Source organism: Amphichorda felina (assembly GCF_050947745.1).
Source record: "Amphichorda felina strain 45539 chromosome Unknown scaffold_9, whole genome shotgun sequence".
NCBI lineage: Eukaryota > Fungi > Ascomycota > Sordariomycetes > Hypocreales > Bionectriaceae > Amphichorda > Amphichorda felina.
This window is the reverse complement of record NW_028145041.1, coordinates 2,233,085-2,248,344: the sequence shown is the minus strand read 5'-3', so window position 1 is coordinate 2,248,344 and position 15,260 is coordinate 2,233,085. Positions and strand designations below refer to the sequence as shown.

General features: G+C 51.4%; 5 protein-coding genes across 5 annotated transcripts; 3 read left to right on the top strand and 2 right to left on the bottom strand.

The window, feature by feature from the left end:
- Positions 1–3,172: 3,172 nt before the first annotated feature.
- Positions 3,173–4,116, top strand: FUR1 (uracil phosphoribosyltransferase; the record flags this gene model as incomplete). The annotated part of the gene is made up of 5 exons (XM_083198622.1): positions 3,173–3,318; positions 3,384–3,727; positions 3,787–3,941; positions 4,002–4,018; positions 4,065–4,116. 5 exons carry the CDS (start codon positions 3,173–3,175, stop codon positions 4,114–4,116), a joined length of 714 nt encoding a protein of 237 aa, XP_083046357.1.
- A 1,810-nt stretch (positions 4,117–5,926) lies between these two features.
- On the top strand, positions 5,927–8,525 carry ACO1O0_009271 (GTP cyclohydrolase N terminal-domain-containing protein; the record flags this gene model as incomplete). Its single annotated transcript, XM_083198621.1, has 11 exons — positions 5,927–6,246; positions 6,600–6,665; positions 6,722–6,861; positions 6,922–6,965; positions 7,024–7,061; positions 7,113–7,182; positions 7,703–7,858; positions 7,918–7,921; positions 8,007–8,169; positions 8,307–8,392; positions 8,452–8,525. The coding sequence occupies 11 exons, from the start codon at positions 5,927–5,929 to the stop codon at positions 8,523–8,525; spliced, it is 1,161 nt and encodes a 386-aa protein (XP_083046356.1).
- A 2,471-nt stretch (positions 8,526–10,996) lies between these two features.
- RPS1 (40S ribosomal protein eS1) lies at positions 10,997–12,025 on the top strand (the record flags this gene model as incomplete). The annotated part of the gene is made up of 4 exons (XM_083198620.1): positions 10,997–11,010; positions 11,067–11,151; positions 11,296–11,826; positions 11,882–12,025. 4 exons carry the CDS (start codon positions 10,997–10,999, stop codon positions 12,023–12,025), a joined length of 774 nt encoding a protein of 257 aa, XP_083046355.1.
- Positions 12,026–12,332: 307 nt separating this feature from the next.
- Positions 12,333–12,988, bottom strand: ACO1O0_009269 (uncharacterized protein; the record flags this gene model as incomplete). The annotated part of the gene is made up of 3 exons (XM_083198619.1): positions 12,333–12,349; positions 12,452–12,755; positions 12,809–12,988. 3 exons carry the CDS (start codon positions 12,986–12,988, stop codon positions 12,333–12,335), a joined length of 501 nt encoding a protein of 166 aa, XP_083046354.1.
- A 1,392-nt stretch (positions 12,989–14,380) lies between these two features.
- On the bottom strand, positions 14,381–14,728 carry FAD1 (FMN adenylyltransferase; the record flags this gene model as incomplete). The annotated part of the gene is made up of 2 exons (XM_083198618.1): positions 14,381–14,686; positions 14,723–14,728. The coding sequence occupies 2 exons, from the start codon at positions 14,726–14,728 to the stop codon at positions 14,381–14,383; spliced, it is 312 nt and encodes a 103-aa protein (XP_083046353.1).
- Positions 14,729–15,260: the final 532 nt, after the last annotated feature.

Below are 15,260 nucleotides of genomic sequence, written 5' to 3'. Positions count from 1 at the left end.
TATAGTCCAATGAACTCTCGAATGGAATCAATCAAATCGCCAACGCCGGAGCCCTGTTTGCGTCTCTCCATTGCTTTTCGGCCACGCTCGTCGAGGCACAAATAACCAAGTATCACGGCGAGATAACCAAAGGCTACACTGACCTTTGACTTGTCTTCCGAGTCGGTCTTACTACCGAGTTAGTAATATGAAAATTTGAGAAATATATTCAACAACTTACATCATCAACCGAGTTTCGATTTTCAAAAAACAGGCCAGCCATTCGTTCTAACGCGTCGGCATCCAAGGCGCCCCGGGCCGGCGGAAAGTGCTCGAGAATATTGATCATGACACCTAGTATGAGTAATAGCCCGTCGTACATGGTCGCCTCTAGATTGCGATTTTCGACAGCTTCTTGGGCTTGGTGCAAGCCGATGGAGATACACCGGGCAATGTTCGTTAGCAGCACCCCGTGCCCAAAAGCTTCAGCTCCTATCTCGGTATTCGTTGTGTTGATTGCTAGTCTCAAGGTGGCAGATTCCAATTCCCCACGTCTTCCTGGCCATTCGTCAAGGGTTCTTTGGAGAATCCGAGCACCGTCGGAGGCCCGGCGACTTATTTGATCCTGGCCCAGGATTGATGCATCGGCCCCCGATTCAGATTCCATGGTTAGCACGACTAGCAAGAAATCGATGTCGTCGGCCGATCGTTGCTGCGCTTGTGTTCTGATGATGTTTGCAAAATTTTCTTCCATGTCCCTGCTTAAATCACGTCGGTAGCGCGTCTCCAAGTTGCGCTGCAATAAATGGTACAGCTGAAGTGCCAGGCTACATGGAGAGAGAGTTTTTGGTTCGTAACCATGCCAGATATCCAGCCTTATTAGAGACGCCTTAATGCTGCTTACTGCAGCCCTGCTCGACCTCGACAGGTTAGAGGTTCTTTGCCTGGCAATAACGTCCACATCTTCCGATATGCGCAGAAGTCGCCCAAGTAGTCTCCCAACATTTTCTTCCACGAGACGTCGAAGCAGATGGGGTGCGCTGTGAGACGACAAGAAAATGACGAGACTGGCTGCCATTGCAAAGCCACTGACTACGTCTTCTTCATCACCTATATTCTCGGCAATACTGTCGCGAGCAGAATGATCCCTAAACTGGGACGCAAAGTCTCCCTGGTGAAGCTTTTGTGCTAGCTCAAGCAAGGCGTTCCGTCTCAATGACGAGACGGTACGAACGGGTGGACCGATTCTCGAGAGCAGATCTTCCATCTCATCGGCGAATCGGTTGTTTGCCCCAGCACGGCGTAGTTCGTGGACGCTCTTAATGGCGATTTTAGGCTCCTCGTCCTCGTCCTCCAACCCAAACTCATCGTCGAGACTGGGTTTGACCAGCGGACTTGACATCAAGGGATCATCTTGTAAATCGTCTGATAACCCAAAAGGGTCATTTGGTGGTTGGGTATCGCCCCGGATGCTTCGAGCCTGGCTATATGTCTGCTGTACCTTTTTACTAGCCGAAGCCCCAATTTGATTGCAAGTAGGGCGAGACCAAATTTCGCGCTCGAGCAGGGCAGAGTGTTGCTTAATGGGGGTCTGAGGGTGTGGCATATGTATGCGATTCGCATCGTCTTCACTCGCGTTTGCGCCTGAATCGGAGTCAGGGTCAGAGTCAGAGTCTGACCCGGAGCTTTCAGGTTTTTGAGCCGCTAGTCTATCGATCAAGCGTGACTTCCGGGGTCTAGCAACCTTTTCAATGGAAGTGACTATGGGTTCAGAGGCCATTGTTTGAAGGGCCGGCCTCGGCTGTCGCTTGAAACTAGATGCTTGCGACGAAGACGAGCGAATCAAGGTGGTCTCGGATGTATTGGGTGTCTCGTTCTTAGGAGTCGGAGTCCTGCGAGGGGCTGTCGAGGGCGAAGGTGATCTGTTTAGCTGACTGGCTATCGGAGCAGACTGCCTAGCAGCAAGGTCTGTACCAAAGGCGTTGCCGTGCTTCCTTTTCCGAGGGTAGTCAGCTTTGCGCTTCGTCGACGACCGGTCGGGAGTAGCGCTCTTCGGATTGGCATGACTGTGATGTGATGATGGTTTCGCCTTCGATATTGTATTTGAGTGTGGGTTTGAGGATGCCGAGTCGTCAGAGTCTGGCAAGTCATAGAGGCTGGAGGCAGCATGGCTCGAATTGGGAGCTGCTTGGAACTTGTTGCTTCCTACCCGTGTACCGTATGTGACTAGCTTCTTTTGCGCTGAGCTTTTTGAGGCTGGCCTTGATGCCATTTTCGCGATTGTGGGATGAATGGTGGCGCTGTCGCCGGAATTGGGCGGTTTGAAAGATCGTAGGTAGATTGTGACTACGCCATCAGCGCAGCAGGAAGCGCGGCCATTGAAGTGGGAAAGGGCGGCTCCAGATCGGTGTGAAGTACTAGGAAAGCAAGCGCGCAGGCAGGCAGCCTATCGGCAAAGGCTCATGTCAAGGGCGAGTCAGGTGTGGTTGTATATACCTGTATGTACCTTACGGATACGCGTGCCCGGATTGCGCGTAGAGGCAGGCTGCTTACCTTAGCTGCCTTTGGTCCTGGGATCTCCGGCAGCCAAGCCGCTTTCGCTCAGGTTGCTTTCCAAGATGCCAAACCTTGAGCCGAGTCTTATCTTATATTGTGTTATCTTATCGCAGATTGAACGGAAGTACTCGTACGTACGAATACCGATAATATCTTATCTTCGGAAGGATGCAGGGCGATTGCAGCACTTCATTTTATGCATAATATTGGTTAGTGACAATCCCCGATTCTTACTCAATTGGATTCCACACCCCCCTCCCTGCCAATCAACAAGGCTTGGAAAGGTCTCGAGCTCCTCACGAGAGCGGATGCCGAGTCAAGCCTTCAGGCGTAAAGTACTTATGGTAGGTTTCCTTTCCTGGGAGGACGGTTGTTTCGCCTCCACTTCCTGTACCCTCATAAATTCTTCTTTCAAGGAGCCACTTTTCACAACCTCCCCTCACTGCCTTTCAGAAGTAAGTCGCCGCTCCTTGGTCGCTGAGAGTCTAGACTGGAGAAATATTTTTGGCCTGTGTTTAATAACAAACTTAAAGAAGGTGCATTGCTGACCTAGCCATTAGACACGGGGCTGATACGCTGCAGAGAGGATCACTGCTTCAACGTGCCGCCACAATTCCCACACAACCTTGCAGCAGCCATGGCTCCAAGCAACGCTCCAACACAAACGGTTGGTCCCGATTTCAAGTCGCGGGACCAGAAGCCGACTGCGACTGTGTCGACTGAAGTCAACTACGACAATGTCTGTGTACTTCCTCAGACGCCGCAGTTGATTGCTCTATTGTCGTACGTTATCCGCTCCTAGAGAATCCCTGACCCCTACTCATGGTGTGCAGCATGATCCGTAATAGGAATACAGACAGGGCGGACTTCATATTTTACTCCAATCGCATCATTCGGCTTCTTGTTGAAGAAGGCTTGAATCACCTTCCAGTCATCGAGCATGACGTTATCACACCGGTTGGCCGCACGTATAATGGCCTCATGTTCCAAGGCAAGATCTGCGGAGTTTCCATTATGAGGGCAGGTGAGGCTATGGAGCAGGGGCTTCGCGACTGCTGCCGTTCAGTAAGGATTGGTAAGATCCTGATCCAGCGCGATGAAGAGACGGCGCAGCCGAAACTGTTCTACGACAAGCTTCCCGAGGATATTGCGGAGAGATGGGTCCTTCTACTAGACCCCATGTTTGCTACAGGTGAGTCTTCAGCGCCACGGTCATGGATTTGGAAGGATCTCGGTGCTGATACCCAACAGGTGGCTCTGCAATTATGGCTGTGGAGGTTCTCAAATCAAGGGGTGTGCCTGAAGACCACATATTGTTTTTGAACCTGATCGCCAGCCCTGAGGGAGTCAAGAACTTCGCCACGAAGTTCCCACGGCTTAAGGTTGTGACCGCATTCATCGACCAGGTAAGAATATTCATTCATTCAACCGCCACTAGCCTGCCATTTTCTAACGTGGGTTTGCAGGGTTTGGACGAGAAAAAGTATGTCTCCCACGGCACCTCAAGAAATATACTAACCCGAATCCAGTTATATCGTGCCTGGCCTTGGAGATTTTGGAGACAGATTCTATACTATGTGAGACGAGAAGAAAGTTGCCATGAGGAAGGGTCGCATGGAAATGGTCTTTACTCATTAAGTTGCGCCTGGCTCGAACTAAGCGTCGTATGTAAGGCGCGGGATATTTGTGCGCAGTTCATATCACCTCATCATCCCCCACAATGCCGTCCCCCTCGTATTGCCGTTCGTCATCGTCGTCATCATCGCCGCCCGTGGCTCTATGCGTCAGCGGACGCCTCGAATTTTGTGACCTAGCAGTGCCAGAATAACCTGCAGGAGCGCTATCCTCCTTGGCTACAGCATCTACCAAAAAGTTAATTAGGCAATTCAAAGTGCAGGAGAGGCAGGGGTGTCCGTACCTGCAGCATCAACCCATTCGCCGTAGACATCTACAGCGGCAGAAAGATCTGGAACAAAGATAAAAGTTAGCATCGCGGGCTGTCGATCCACCAAGTAATTTCCGTGTGTCGCAACTTACAGTTAACGGCACACTGGAATTTTTGTCCGCAGATTCGACAGTCCAACTGTCCCACGCCGGCTTTCTTGTCTAGCTTCACAGTCACAGAGTTCTCGTGATTGCAAAAGAGGCAGGTGAAGGTCGTAGGTAATGGATCGCTCTGTCGTTGAATGTTGCCTTAGCTTCGGAGAGTTCCAGTGTCGTCTCGGATCGCGTACCTTCTTGGGCCCCTGAGGTCCCCGTGAGGACTTCTTGCGCTTTCCCATGGCGTCCCAAGACCCTTCTGAGTTCTGCGAATGGAATTGCAGTTGTCAGATGATGCAAGGGCAAACTCGAGTTGTCGCGTCACGTAGCAAGGCTCTGGCGCAAGGCTCTGACGCAAGGCGAAGGTTGTTTAGACGCACAAACCCGCGAGAGATCTGATAGCCCTATCGATAAGCGGTGTGGGGCTCGTATGGGGATCGCTGTTTGTAGACCCCACATGCTCCAAACCGATGATGCTATTAATGAGGTTGGACTGGCGGCCTTCAACGGGCCCAAGCGGCGGTGACGGCCGCCAGAGCTTCGGTGGCATCCGACGTCTTTGGCGGGGCTGACAGCCTGATACGCGGCCCGCAGTGACTCGTTGAGGCTTGTAAACTGCCGGGCCGGCGCACGTCCGCACTTTCCCAGTTGCCCCTCAAACCCCACAATGAGGCCTCGTGACTCCAGATCGGTTTCCTGTCCCGTCATCGGTACGGTACCCTCAATGGAAAAAGTACTTACCTAAACAAGGAGTCTGGGAATATTATCAGATTGTGCAATCCTTCATGATACGAAGCGGCCGCCCAAGTCTCGACTTGATAGGTACTATGTAGTACTTTACGTGTCTTGATGCCGTAAACTCGGGTACACTCGGTTGATCGGGCTTGATGAATACCGAGTACTATCAATTGACTCCAGCAAGGCAGCCTTATCATCGCCTCCATAAACAGGCATCCTTGTAACTGCCTTGGTAGTGTTGTGGTACCCCAGTAGCTTCCAATACTCCCGCTGGCCAAGCACTCCCTGCGATCTGGTTGGTCTCGTCCCCTCCGTCTCGACTCCCCGTCACGTCTCCGTTCTTGGCCACCGATATCACCTTTGGGCTTCGAGACACATCTCCCGTTCACGAGCCGCTTTTCCAGATTTCGCGCGATAGCTCAACCCTCAGAAGCATCCCCTCATACCACCACCTTTCTCCCCCCCTCTATCCTCAACATCCTAACTACATCCCCTCATCTGTTGCTACCAATAACTAGTACTTCCCTCCCCCTATCGATACCTGCCCACTTGTTTGCCATCTTTCCCTTTACATATCCCAAAGACGACGACCAAGTCCCCTCTCGTTCCCATCATGGATTCCGCAGCACAGTCCTCGGAGGTCATGGACACCCTCAAAGAGATACATCAGACTCAGTCCCAGCTTCTAGCAGCTGTAGAGTCTCTCTCTGATCGTGTGGGGCCAGTGCTTTCGGGTACAACGTCTATTGCCAACCATGGTGCCCCCAAAGACAAATCTTCGCAGTCAGAGAACAACGGCCAGTCTGAAGCGGCTCCCCCGACCTCCAGCGACTCGGTCATTCGATCTGATCTAGATGAGGGTGGGACACTGCAAGCTCCCTCGACCGCTTCGCCAAACCAGCGGACTACATTGACATCCCGAATCGTACTCACGTATTTATTCACCTCTAGAAATTGCCTTGCGCATGCTAAGCATTTCAGGACTTACCCCAAACAAATCGGCATCAACCCACTCCCCATGGATTGGGGCAACTTCGACCCCCTCAAACGTGGACCAGTGGCCGTGTCAAGGCTGTCATCTACCATTAGACGACGGAATGGTCTGTTCAAACTCTTTTTTATTATTTCCTATATCCAGCTAACATGAACTGGGCGATTTCAGCTATCGGAGGTGAGTACTCCTGTCCCTTTGGTTTTTCAAGGACCTATAGCAGACTGACATGCGATAGCCCAGTGAGTAGCCCCAGTCCAGAGCAAGAGATCTAAGAACTGAACATGTTCAACAGCGGCGGATCGTACTCAATCTACTATGCTCTAGCAGTTGCTAGCAAAGAATTGGACACTGATCATCGGTACGTTCATTTACCGTGGTTCCTTTCTGGAGAATAGAGAAAGCTGAGTTGCGAAGGCCTGACTTCACCAACACGGAGCCTGCCGCGCAGATTGGCCCCTTTCCTCAATGGGGCGACCCAGCCAAAATTGTAGCCATGGATCCCTACGGCCACTTGGCTCCTTGGATATTCAAGGATACCATTGAAAAAGAGGACGGTGCGACTGAGCCCATACCCAGAACCTAACGGACAACGCGGTCTAACTACTGTTGCGCAGTGGACATCCGACCAACCATTGCCATCACGAAGGCCCACATGAAAGTGAGATCAGCAGTCACTGTGTAAAGGAGAACCGTGTAATGCTGACTAAATTCGACAGCTTCCTGAGCTTGAAGAGAGTGTCAGAAAAGGCCGCCTGTCCGTATAACCCTATTTATGTATTTGGAGTCCATACTGATCAGAGACAAGGGTCCCCGATGGTAAAGTTTGCCTCAATGAGCTAGGTGAGCTGGCCGTCACCAAGTTCGCTGTGGAACCGGTATGCTATGGACTGTGTAAACACTATCTGAATCTAGCGCAACTAACAATGGACGAATTCAGGTTTGGTACCTTCCTGGTGTAGCCGAGAGATTTGGAATCGGTACGTCCAAAGTATCGCCACATTTGATACAACGCTAATGATCATTAGACGAAGGAACTCTGCGACGATCGCTTTTCGAGCACACCGGTGGCAGCTATCCTGAAGTAAGTGCTACGATCTTCAGCCTAGGATGTGAACTATGGACTTAACTCGTAATAGCTCATTACCCGAGGAGACATCAAGCTATTTCTACCTCCCATTGGTAAACCCCCCCCCCCTTTTTTCTTTTTTTGTCTCTGGGGGCCAATTCAAGGGAATCTGTATAGTAACATGTTACAGGTGGGTTGACCGTCTACTGTTTTGGCGACCCTGCCAAGATGTCAGATGAGTCTGTACGACTGTCCCTGAGAATTCATGACGAGGTACGCCAGCAACTAGTTGTAGAGAGTCTTAGGGATACCAAGCTCACACATAGCAGTGTAATGGTAGCGATGTGTTCGGGTCTGACATCTGCACTTGCCGGCCTTACCTAATTTTTGGCATCGAAGAGGCTGTGAAGGAAGCCCAGAACGGCGGGAGCGGTGTAGTGATCTATTTCCGCAAAGAAGGCAGAGCACTTGGCGAAGTCACTAAGGTATGTCCTATTCCGTATTGCTATCTTTTAAGCCTTGACCACTTCTAATCGTAATGTAGTATCGTGAGTCATCGTTCTCGGGGATCTATACTCCTCGAACTGATAGCTATGGTTCCTCTACAAAACGAAAAGCTGACAAGACTCGCAGTTGTTTACAATGCCCGCAAGAGAGGTGCTGACCGGGCATCGGACTACTTCAAGCGAACGGAGAACATTGCCGGCGTAAAGGACATGCGATTCCAGGCGCTTATGCCCGACATTCTCCATTGGCTAGGAATCAAGAAGATCGATCGCATGCTGAGCATGAGCAAGTGAGTTCATCGCCGCCTGAGGTTCTCTGCTCAGTCACTGACACCTCCCAAAGCATGAAGCATGACGCCATCGTTGGTCAAGGGTAAGCTGAGAATCAGAATCAACAGACAAAGGACCGAATTCATTTTTTTTACAGCATCCCAATCCACGAAAGAGTGGAGCTACCGGACGAGCTCATACCTGCTGATTCGAGAGTCGAGATTGATGCCAAGATCACAGCTGGTCAGTCACCCATGATCGCGATGGATTTGGAGGTAGTAGCATGATAATAACTCTCTCAGGTTACTTTACGGCCGGCAAGCGTCTGACAGAAGAGGAGTTGCAGGCTGTACAGGGGAGAATGTGGGAAGAGTAAGTCCACACCCGTACCACCGAATCTCGGAATACTCACCTGAAAACCCCTTAGCATCGACCACTGATCCCATCACTGGCGGAACTTCCCCGGACAATCACCAGGGCACCTCTAGAGGCAACATAAAATAGCTAGCGTATTCCTCAGTGATAGACATCACGAACTCCAATGGGCCCCATCCTTATCACATGGGACATTCTTTGACCTTAGTTCCCCCACAAGAGTGATTGTGTGTTGGCCATGACAGGTGTGGCAGGTGGCAGACGGCTGGTGGTTCTGTCGAAGTAGTCGGTGAGAAAGCCATCCAGCCATAAGCGGGGAACGTTTGAGAAGTCGACGCGGCAACCGCCAACTTGAGGCAGAATTTACGGACCCAGGTCCGTCTCATTCCGCAACAGCAATGTCACAAGATGCGATATGTGTAGTAGTAAGGCCGGTTGGGTATCAACTAACGAGGGCGACCTGCACGAGTGGTTGGTGAGGTGTACCCATGCCCCCGCATGGTGCGCCTGCGTGTGGGCGCATTCCTAGCGACTGGTGGTCAGCGGAGGCAGCAAGAAGAACACTGCCAGCGGACTCCACCCGTGCCCAACCAAGCATGCGACCACACACCTTGAGACACGATGCTTGGGGGCGCGGGTACCTGGTGAAGAGGGTGCCAGGTGGCACAGGTCTCGATCTCGCCAGAAACGCGATTGAGGCGGGATGTGAGGAATCGATCAGGTTTCAATACGGGACGGACATAAGGCACCTCGTTTCGGGTGATAGAGTTAGCAGAGTAGAAATCCCCAGTCGGTCCCCCGTCTTGCTCTACATCTGCTCAAGACCTCAATTCATCACAGACAGCGACCGAATTGCCCTGTATCCCACCCAGTCCTGTCTCACATCTGTTATCTCAACCCAAAATGTATGCTGCTCCATCCCGTCGCAGCTCTCATTCTCAGCAGACACCTCGACACCGGCCAAGGCTGCTCCGGTCCAGCGCCACCCAGGCGTCTGTCACGGCTTCCGACGAGATCCAGGCGTCGCTTGTCTCGCCCAGCTCTCCCCACACAGCAACAGACTTGCTGAACAAGGTCGCCTATATCCACCCATCGTGCGATTTAGGTCAGGCTATGTCTTCCGACCCCACAAGTCATAGGATTTCAGAGCCTATCGATATAGAACGAGAACATCGGGATCAATCTTCCAGCACCGGGCTCTCGACGCCGGACAACTCGGTCTCCGGTTCGTAACAGCCCCGCAAACTTGTCCTACTTGCTTGATTCAACTGGGCAGATACTTACACACATTTGTCTCGCAGGCTGTTATTTTAGCTTTCCCAATTTTGACAACTGGGAGAGTCCCAAACAAGAAGGCGAGAAAGAGACTTACCCTTGAAGTCTATCGGTGTCTGGGCACCACAGGACCGATAGCTCAGATCCTCTCTGGGAGATTCCTGGGGCGTGACAGACTACAGAACCGGACGCTCGAGTGTCATTCAACTAGAAGTTGGTGTCACATTTGCGAAATCGATGGGAAGCGATGGCTTTCCCGGTACTACCAACCCAATGCGGGCAAGGACAGACCGCAAAATCGAGGTCTCCCGAAAGTGCCAGATAGTGCATAAGGGATCAGGTTTGAAACCCATGTGGGTGTCGTCTTCCTCCAGGGACGGAATTTGAACGAAACTCCCACGATGAAAATGTGTCGGGGACATATTCACTGGAGGGCATGGGTGCAGAGAAATCCATGACAGAGCATCTATAGGCACCAGTCCACGGACTGTGAACCAGCCACGGTCTGGCTGTATACCTGCATGTACATATTAGTAGTACTCAGTCGGTGCTGACCAACTGTTGTAATATGATAATACTCTATCGTGTACCCATTTTGACAACTCTATCCGCCAGAGTGACCAGCAGAATAGTGTTTGTATGGGGTTTCGTCCATCGATTCAGTATTTTGACATTGTGGGTCATGTCACGATTTGCTGGCGAGATCTCTCTTGTTGTGCGGTGAATCTCCTCCCAAGTACGGAGGGAGACGCCAAAAGTAACAACGCATTCTATACCTAACCTACTAACAGCTAGACAGAATTATTGTCTTTAGTATGATTCTGTTAGTGAGCCAGATAAAGAGTGCATCGTTACTTTTGGCGTCTCCCTCCGTAACTTAGGTAGTACCTAGGTAGTAATACGGAGTACTGTCAGTAAGGTGCCTAGACCCACATGTTTACCTAATGGGACGCGGCAGGGGTTTAAGCATTACGTAAGCAAGCACAAAAACTCTCTATAGTCACGTGATATGGGGCCTTTTTGCCAATCTGTGATGGGCCCGGCATCGGAAGAACATGTAGCCGATTTTTTTCCAACAGCCGTAACTCGCTTAGACCTAAGGCGAGGCACACACAATTGAAATTATTTCGCCCCTCCACCAATCCATCTAGCATCATCGTCCCTTTTCTCCAACTGCGCAAATCAGAGCCGACAATCATGGCGGTTGGAAAGTGAGCACCAGCGACACCATCTCGATCGAATATAGCGACTGATTGCTTGACAATAGGAACAAGCGACTCTCGAAGGGCAAGAAGGGCCTCAAGAAGAAGACCGTGGACCCCTTCACCCGCAAGGATTGGTACTCGATCAAGGTATGTGCACTGGACACCGCAATACTCTCGGAACATTCTTATTCTAACACGCCATTGCTCAGGCCCCGAGCCCTTTCAACATCCGAGAGTGAGTACCCGAGACTCGATGCGACCCGGACAACCGCCGCGCTGCCTGATTTTGAGGGTGATTGGCGGGCTAACCATGAATGCAGTGTTGGCAAGACCCTCGTGAACCGCACGACCGGTCTGAAGAATGCGAACGACGCCCTCAAGGGTCGCGTTGTCGAGGTCTCGCTGGCTGATCTCCAGAAGGATGAGGACCACTCTTTCCGCAAGGTCCGCCTCCGTGTGGACGAGGTCCAGGGCAAGAACTGCCTGACCAACTTCCACGGACTCGACTTCACATCCGACAAGCTGCGCTCTCTGGTTCGCAAGTGGCAGACTCTCATTGAGGCCAACGTCACCGTCAAGACGACCGACGACTACCTCATCCGCCTGTTCGCCATCGCCTTTACCAAGCGCCGCCCGAACCAGATCAAGAAGACCACCTATGCTGCGTCTTCCCAGATCCGGGCCATCCGCAAGAAGATGACCGACATCATCCAGCGCGAGGCCTCTTCCTGCACCCTCACCCAGCTCACCGCTAAGCTCATCCCCGAGGTCATTGGCCGCGAAATCGAGAAAGCTACCCAGGGCATCTACCCTCTGCAGAACGTGAGTAGAGAATATGGTCTCCAGTGCTGGGTCAGTGTCGCTCACATCCAAATAGGTTCACATCCGCAAGGTTAAGCTGCTGAAGCAGCCCAGGTTCGACCTCGGTGCTCTCATGGCACTCCACGGCGAGTCGGGGACGGACGACCAGGGCCAGAAGGTTGAGCGGGAGTTCAAGGAGGTTGTCCTCGATGAGGTCTAAACGGTGCTGCATTTTGGGAAGGTGCAGTTGGAGCATAGGGACTTTATGAAGGACTCGCTCGTCCCTTGGCATTGTTTAAGGTCATATCAAGTGGCGTAGAATCAAACGGCGGCTTGGGGATTAGGCATGATTCCCATGAAATGGCAAAAAGGCTCGGTTCATGTTCATTTAATCTAACTATGTGACGTCTATGGTTCTAAGCCCCGTTCTTATCTATATGAGCGAATCTAACCTCTCAAAGCACATTTCTCAGTTTATTGCAGCACTTATTACACTTAATGCTCCGTAAAGCACCCTTGTTAATACCTTACCCAGTGTTGGGGCCTTTACTCGATTGGTTGCAAAAACTCTACAACGGCTATAGGAAGTAAGCGCCAATACTTTGATACCTTGGTGACAGTTTCATAGTCAACGTTGACCACATACCTTGTCTGAAAGCCTCGGGCTGTTCCGATATCAACCAGTGACCAGCATCAATATCAACGAGACGAAACCGTGGAAAGAATTCTCCGATCAAAGGAAGCACTTCATCTGGCACATATTTACTCTTGGTGCCTCGAATAAAGAGTGCGGGCTTCTCGAATCGAATCTGCTTGGGATCTTTGTACGGGAAGTCGCCAAGGTTATCGAGCGAGCGTCCAAGAATGTCCAAAGGAACGCGGAACTTCTGTGTCTTCTCGCCCTGGGGTCGGTAGAGGTTCCCAAGGAGAAATTGTCGAATCGGGAGGGACTGTTCGTGGCTTAGCGCTTCTCCCGACGGGACATGAGAGCATATTTACCGACCTCTTCGTACTCTTTGAGAATCTTGTCTGCTTCAGCTTGACGGGTAACGTTGGCCTCCTGGATCCTCTTCATGCCACGGACGTACTCAGCAAAGTCCCGGCTCAGAACCTTATCGGCCGGAGCATTATCCACCGCAACAATATCTACTACCAGCTCCGGAGAGCGTAGTGCTAGCGTCATGGCCGTCTTTGCACCCCTATGGACATTAGTCAACTTCGAGCGCCCTCTAACCACACTTCCCGGGTCTCTCACATCGAATGGCCGATGATGCTAGCTTCTTTCAACCCATGCTCCCCGATGAATCTCGATACATCATCTGCCATGGCCTCGTAGTCATGACGCTTGTCATGAGGAGACTCCCCATGGTTCCTCATGTCCTAATACTTACAGTCAGGTACACCAAATTTCCACGCGTTTCCGACACCCCGGTATTTACTCACCATCGCGTAGACGTATCTACCCAAGTCCCTGGCCAGGGCCCTGAACAACCATCAAATCCGTGGCCATAGAAACGTGCATGTTCGCAGATCTACTTACTTGCTAATTCCTCGGTTGTTCTTTTTAGAACCAAACAGCCCGTGAAGAAACAAGATGGGCGATGTCTGCTTGTCTGTCCGAGGTCTGGAAGGCTCGTGAAGGTCGTAAACTAGAGGCCCTACGGCTTGTGAATAGGATCTCCATGGCACTCCCAGGCCCAAAAGGCCCGCAGGTATAGCGCGTGGGCGTGTTAGGGGGCGTAACAACACCATGGTTTCCTTGTGCGCAGGTGAGGACACTGTCAATCGTCCTGATATTTTTGGCTGCGGTTGTGAGACTTCTATGCCAAGTTGGATAATTTATAGTGGAGACGCAGTCATCTTACCCAATGGATGTTACCCTTCCTTGGATGATAATGATCTCTCTCTCATCAGACATCTTCCAAGGAACACGACTGACGAATTCACTCTACGAATCATAAGCCCTCGACAGGTGTCTACTGGTGTATCATTTCCCGGCCCAGCGTTGAGAACCAGTGTACAAATGGCAGACGGCTATATGTCCATAGTGGGTAGAGGAAAATAGTTCCACGCCCACAAACTCCAAAAACCAGGGTCGCAGCGATGCTCTATTGCCTCTAGTGCCTATCTTACACACTCCATTAACGCCTGACCTCTTTTAAATCCAACCTATCCGGCGGGTTGTAACAATCAACAACGCAACCTCCAAGGGCTAAACAATTCGCATGTATATGTGCTCTTCGGGAAATATATCTCTATAACGTATGTTGCCCATCGACTTTGTAAGGTCTCTTTCCTCCCTTTGATCCTCTACCGGTCCCGGCCCCATCGTTCTTCATCATCATGGACCAACTCGTAAGCTGGTCGAAAAAGTCTGGCTTCAGCATCAATAGCCAAGGCTGGGTTGGGTCTGGTATCCGACATCCCTCCTAGGGATGTGAATCCTTGGTCATACAAAGAGCAATACGTAATGTCAAGATGACGGATGAACTATAACCTTGTCAGCGTTGTATTTGACTCGAATATACACCCCGCCAGAGCCAGCGGCCAAAGGTCACAAAATAGTATTCAGGTGTTACACAGTGCCGTAACTTACCGCCCAAATGTCCGCGTAGTGCCAGTCGATAACGGGATTGATCCGCATAAACTGTGGCCAACCCTGGTCCGTCGGGCTGAAGTGGCCTAAAGTGTCGCTGTGGGGGTCTGTTCGCCTAGTCCCCATGAATATTGCCTTGATTTCAGTCTTATCGTTTAAATATGCGTCGAGGGCCTCTCGCATAGGCAGAGCATATCGGTCGAGGTCGAGGTGATATTGGGCGGCGGAGGAAGCAACAAACTCCTCAACTTCGGGGAATGGATCTTGCGAAACGATATATATTGCCTGGAGAGGCTTCGAGAGAGCACCGTGCTCGGGTACCGTCATTTCTGATGTTGACTGGGCACCACCCCGAAAAGATATTTGCGAAGACACCAGCTCCGGTAGGCATGCCAGTATCAAGATGAGGAGGACTAAACAGTCCTTGCCCCCATTGTATGAGAGAGAGAGATGTTCAAGTCTATCGCCGATTATCAGATACATTAGCGTTCTCAATATCTTCAATGTCGCCCATGGAACTACTCTCCGCCCGCGCCAATCAAGCGTGTCTCGCGGCGTACCTCCAACAACTCCAAGCATGGGGCAAACGTAGCACCTACCCGTACCGGTGCAACGCCTCCCCAATCACATCCATCGCCACACGAACATGGCCCTGGAGGTTTCGCAGCACCTTGTCATCTGTGTGATCCTCTTCGAGAAAAGTGACGATGCCGCGTCGCAGAGATAAGCATATTTGTAGGAGGGTTTCGGTCGTCTCGCTTCTAGACGAGTGAGATGCGGAACAGTTGAGTTGGAGGGCGTCGGGGCCGTCGCGGTTCTGGGTTGGTTTAGACATTTTTCGAGCCTCAAACGCAATAGA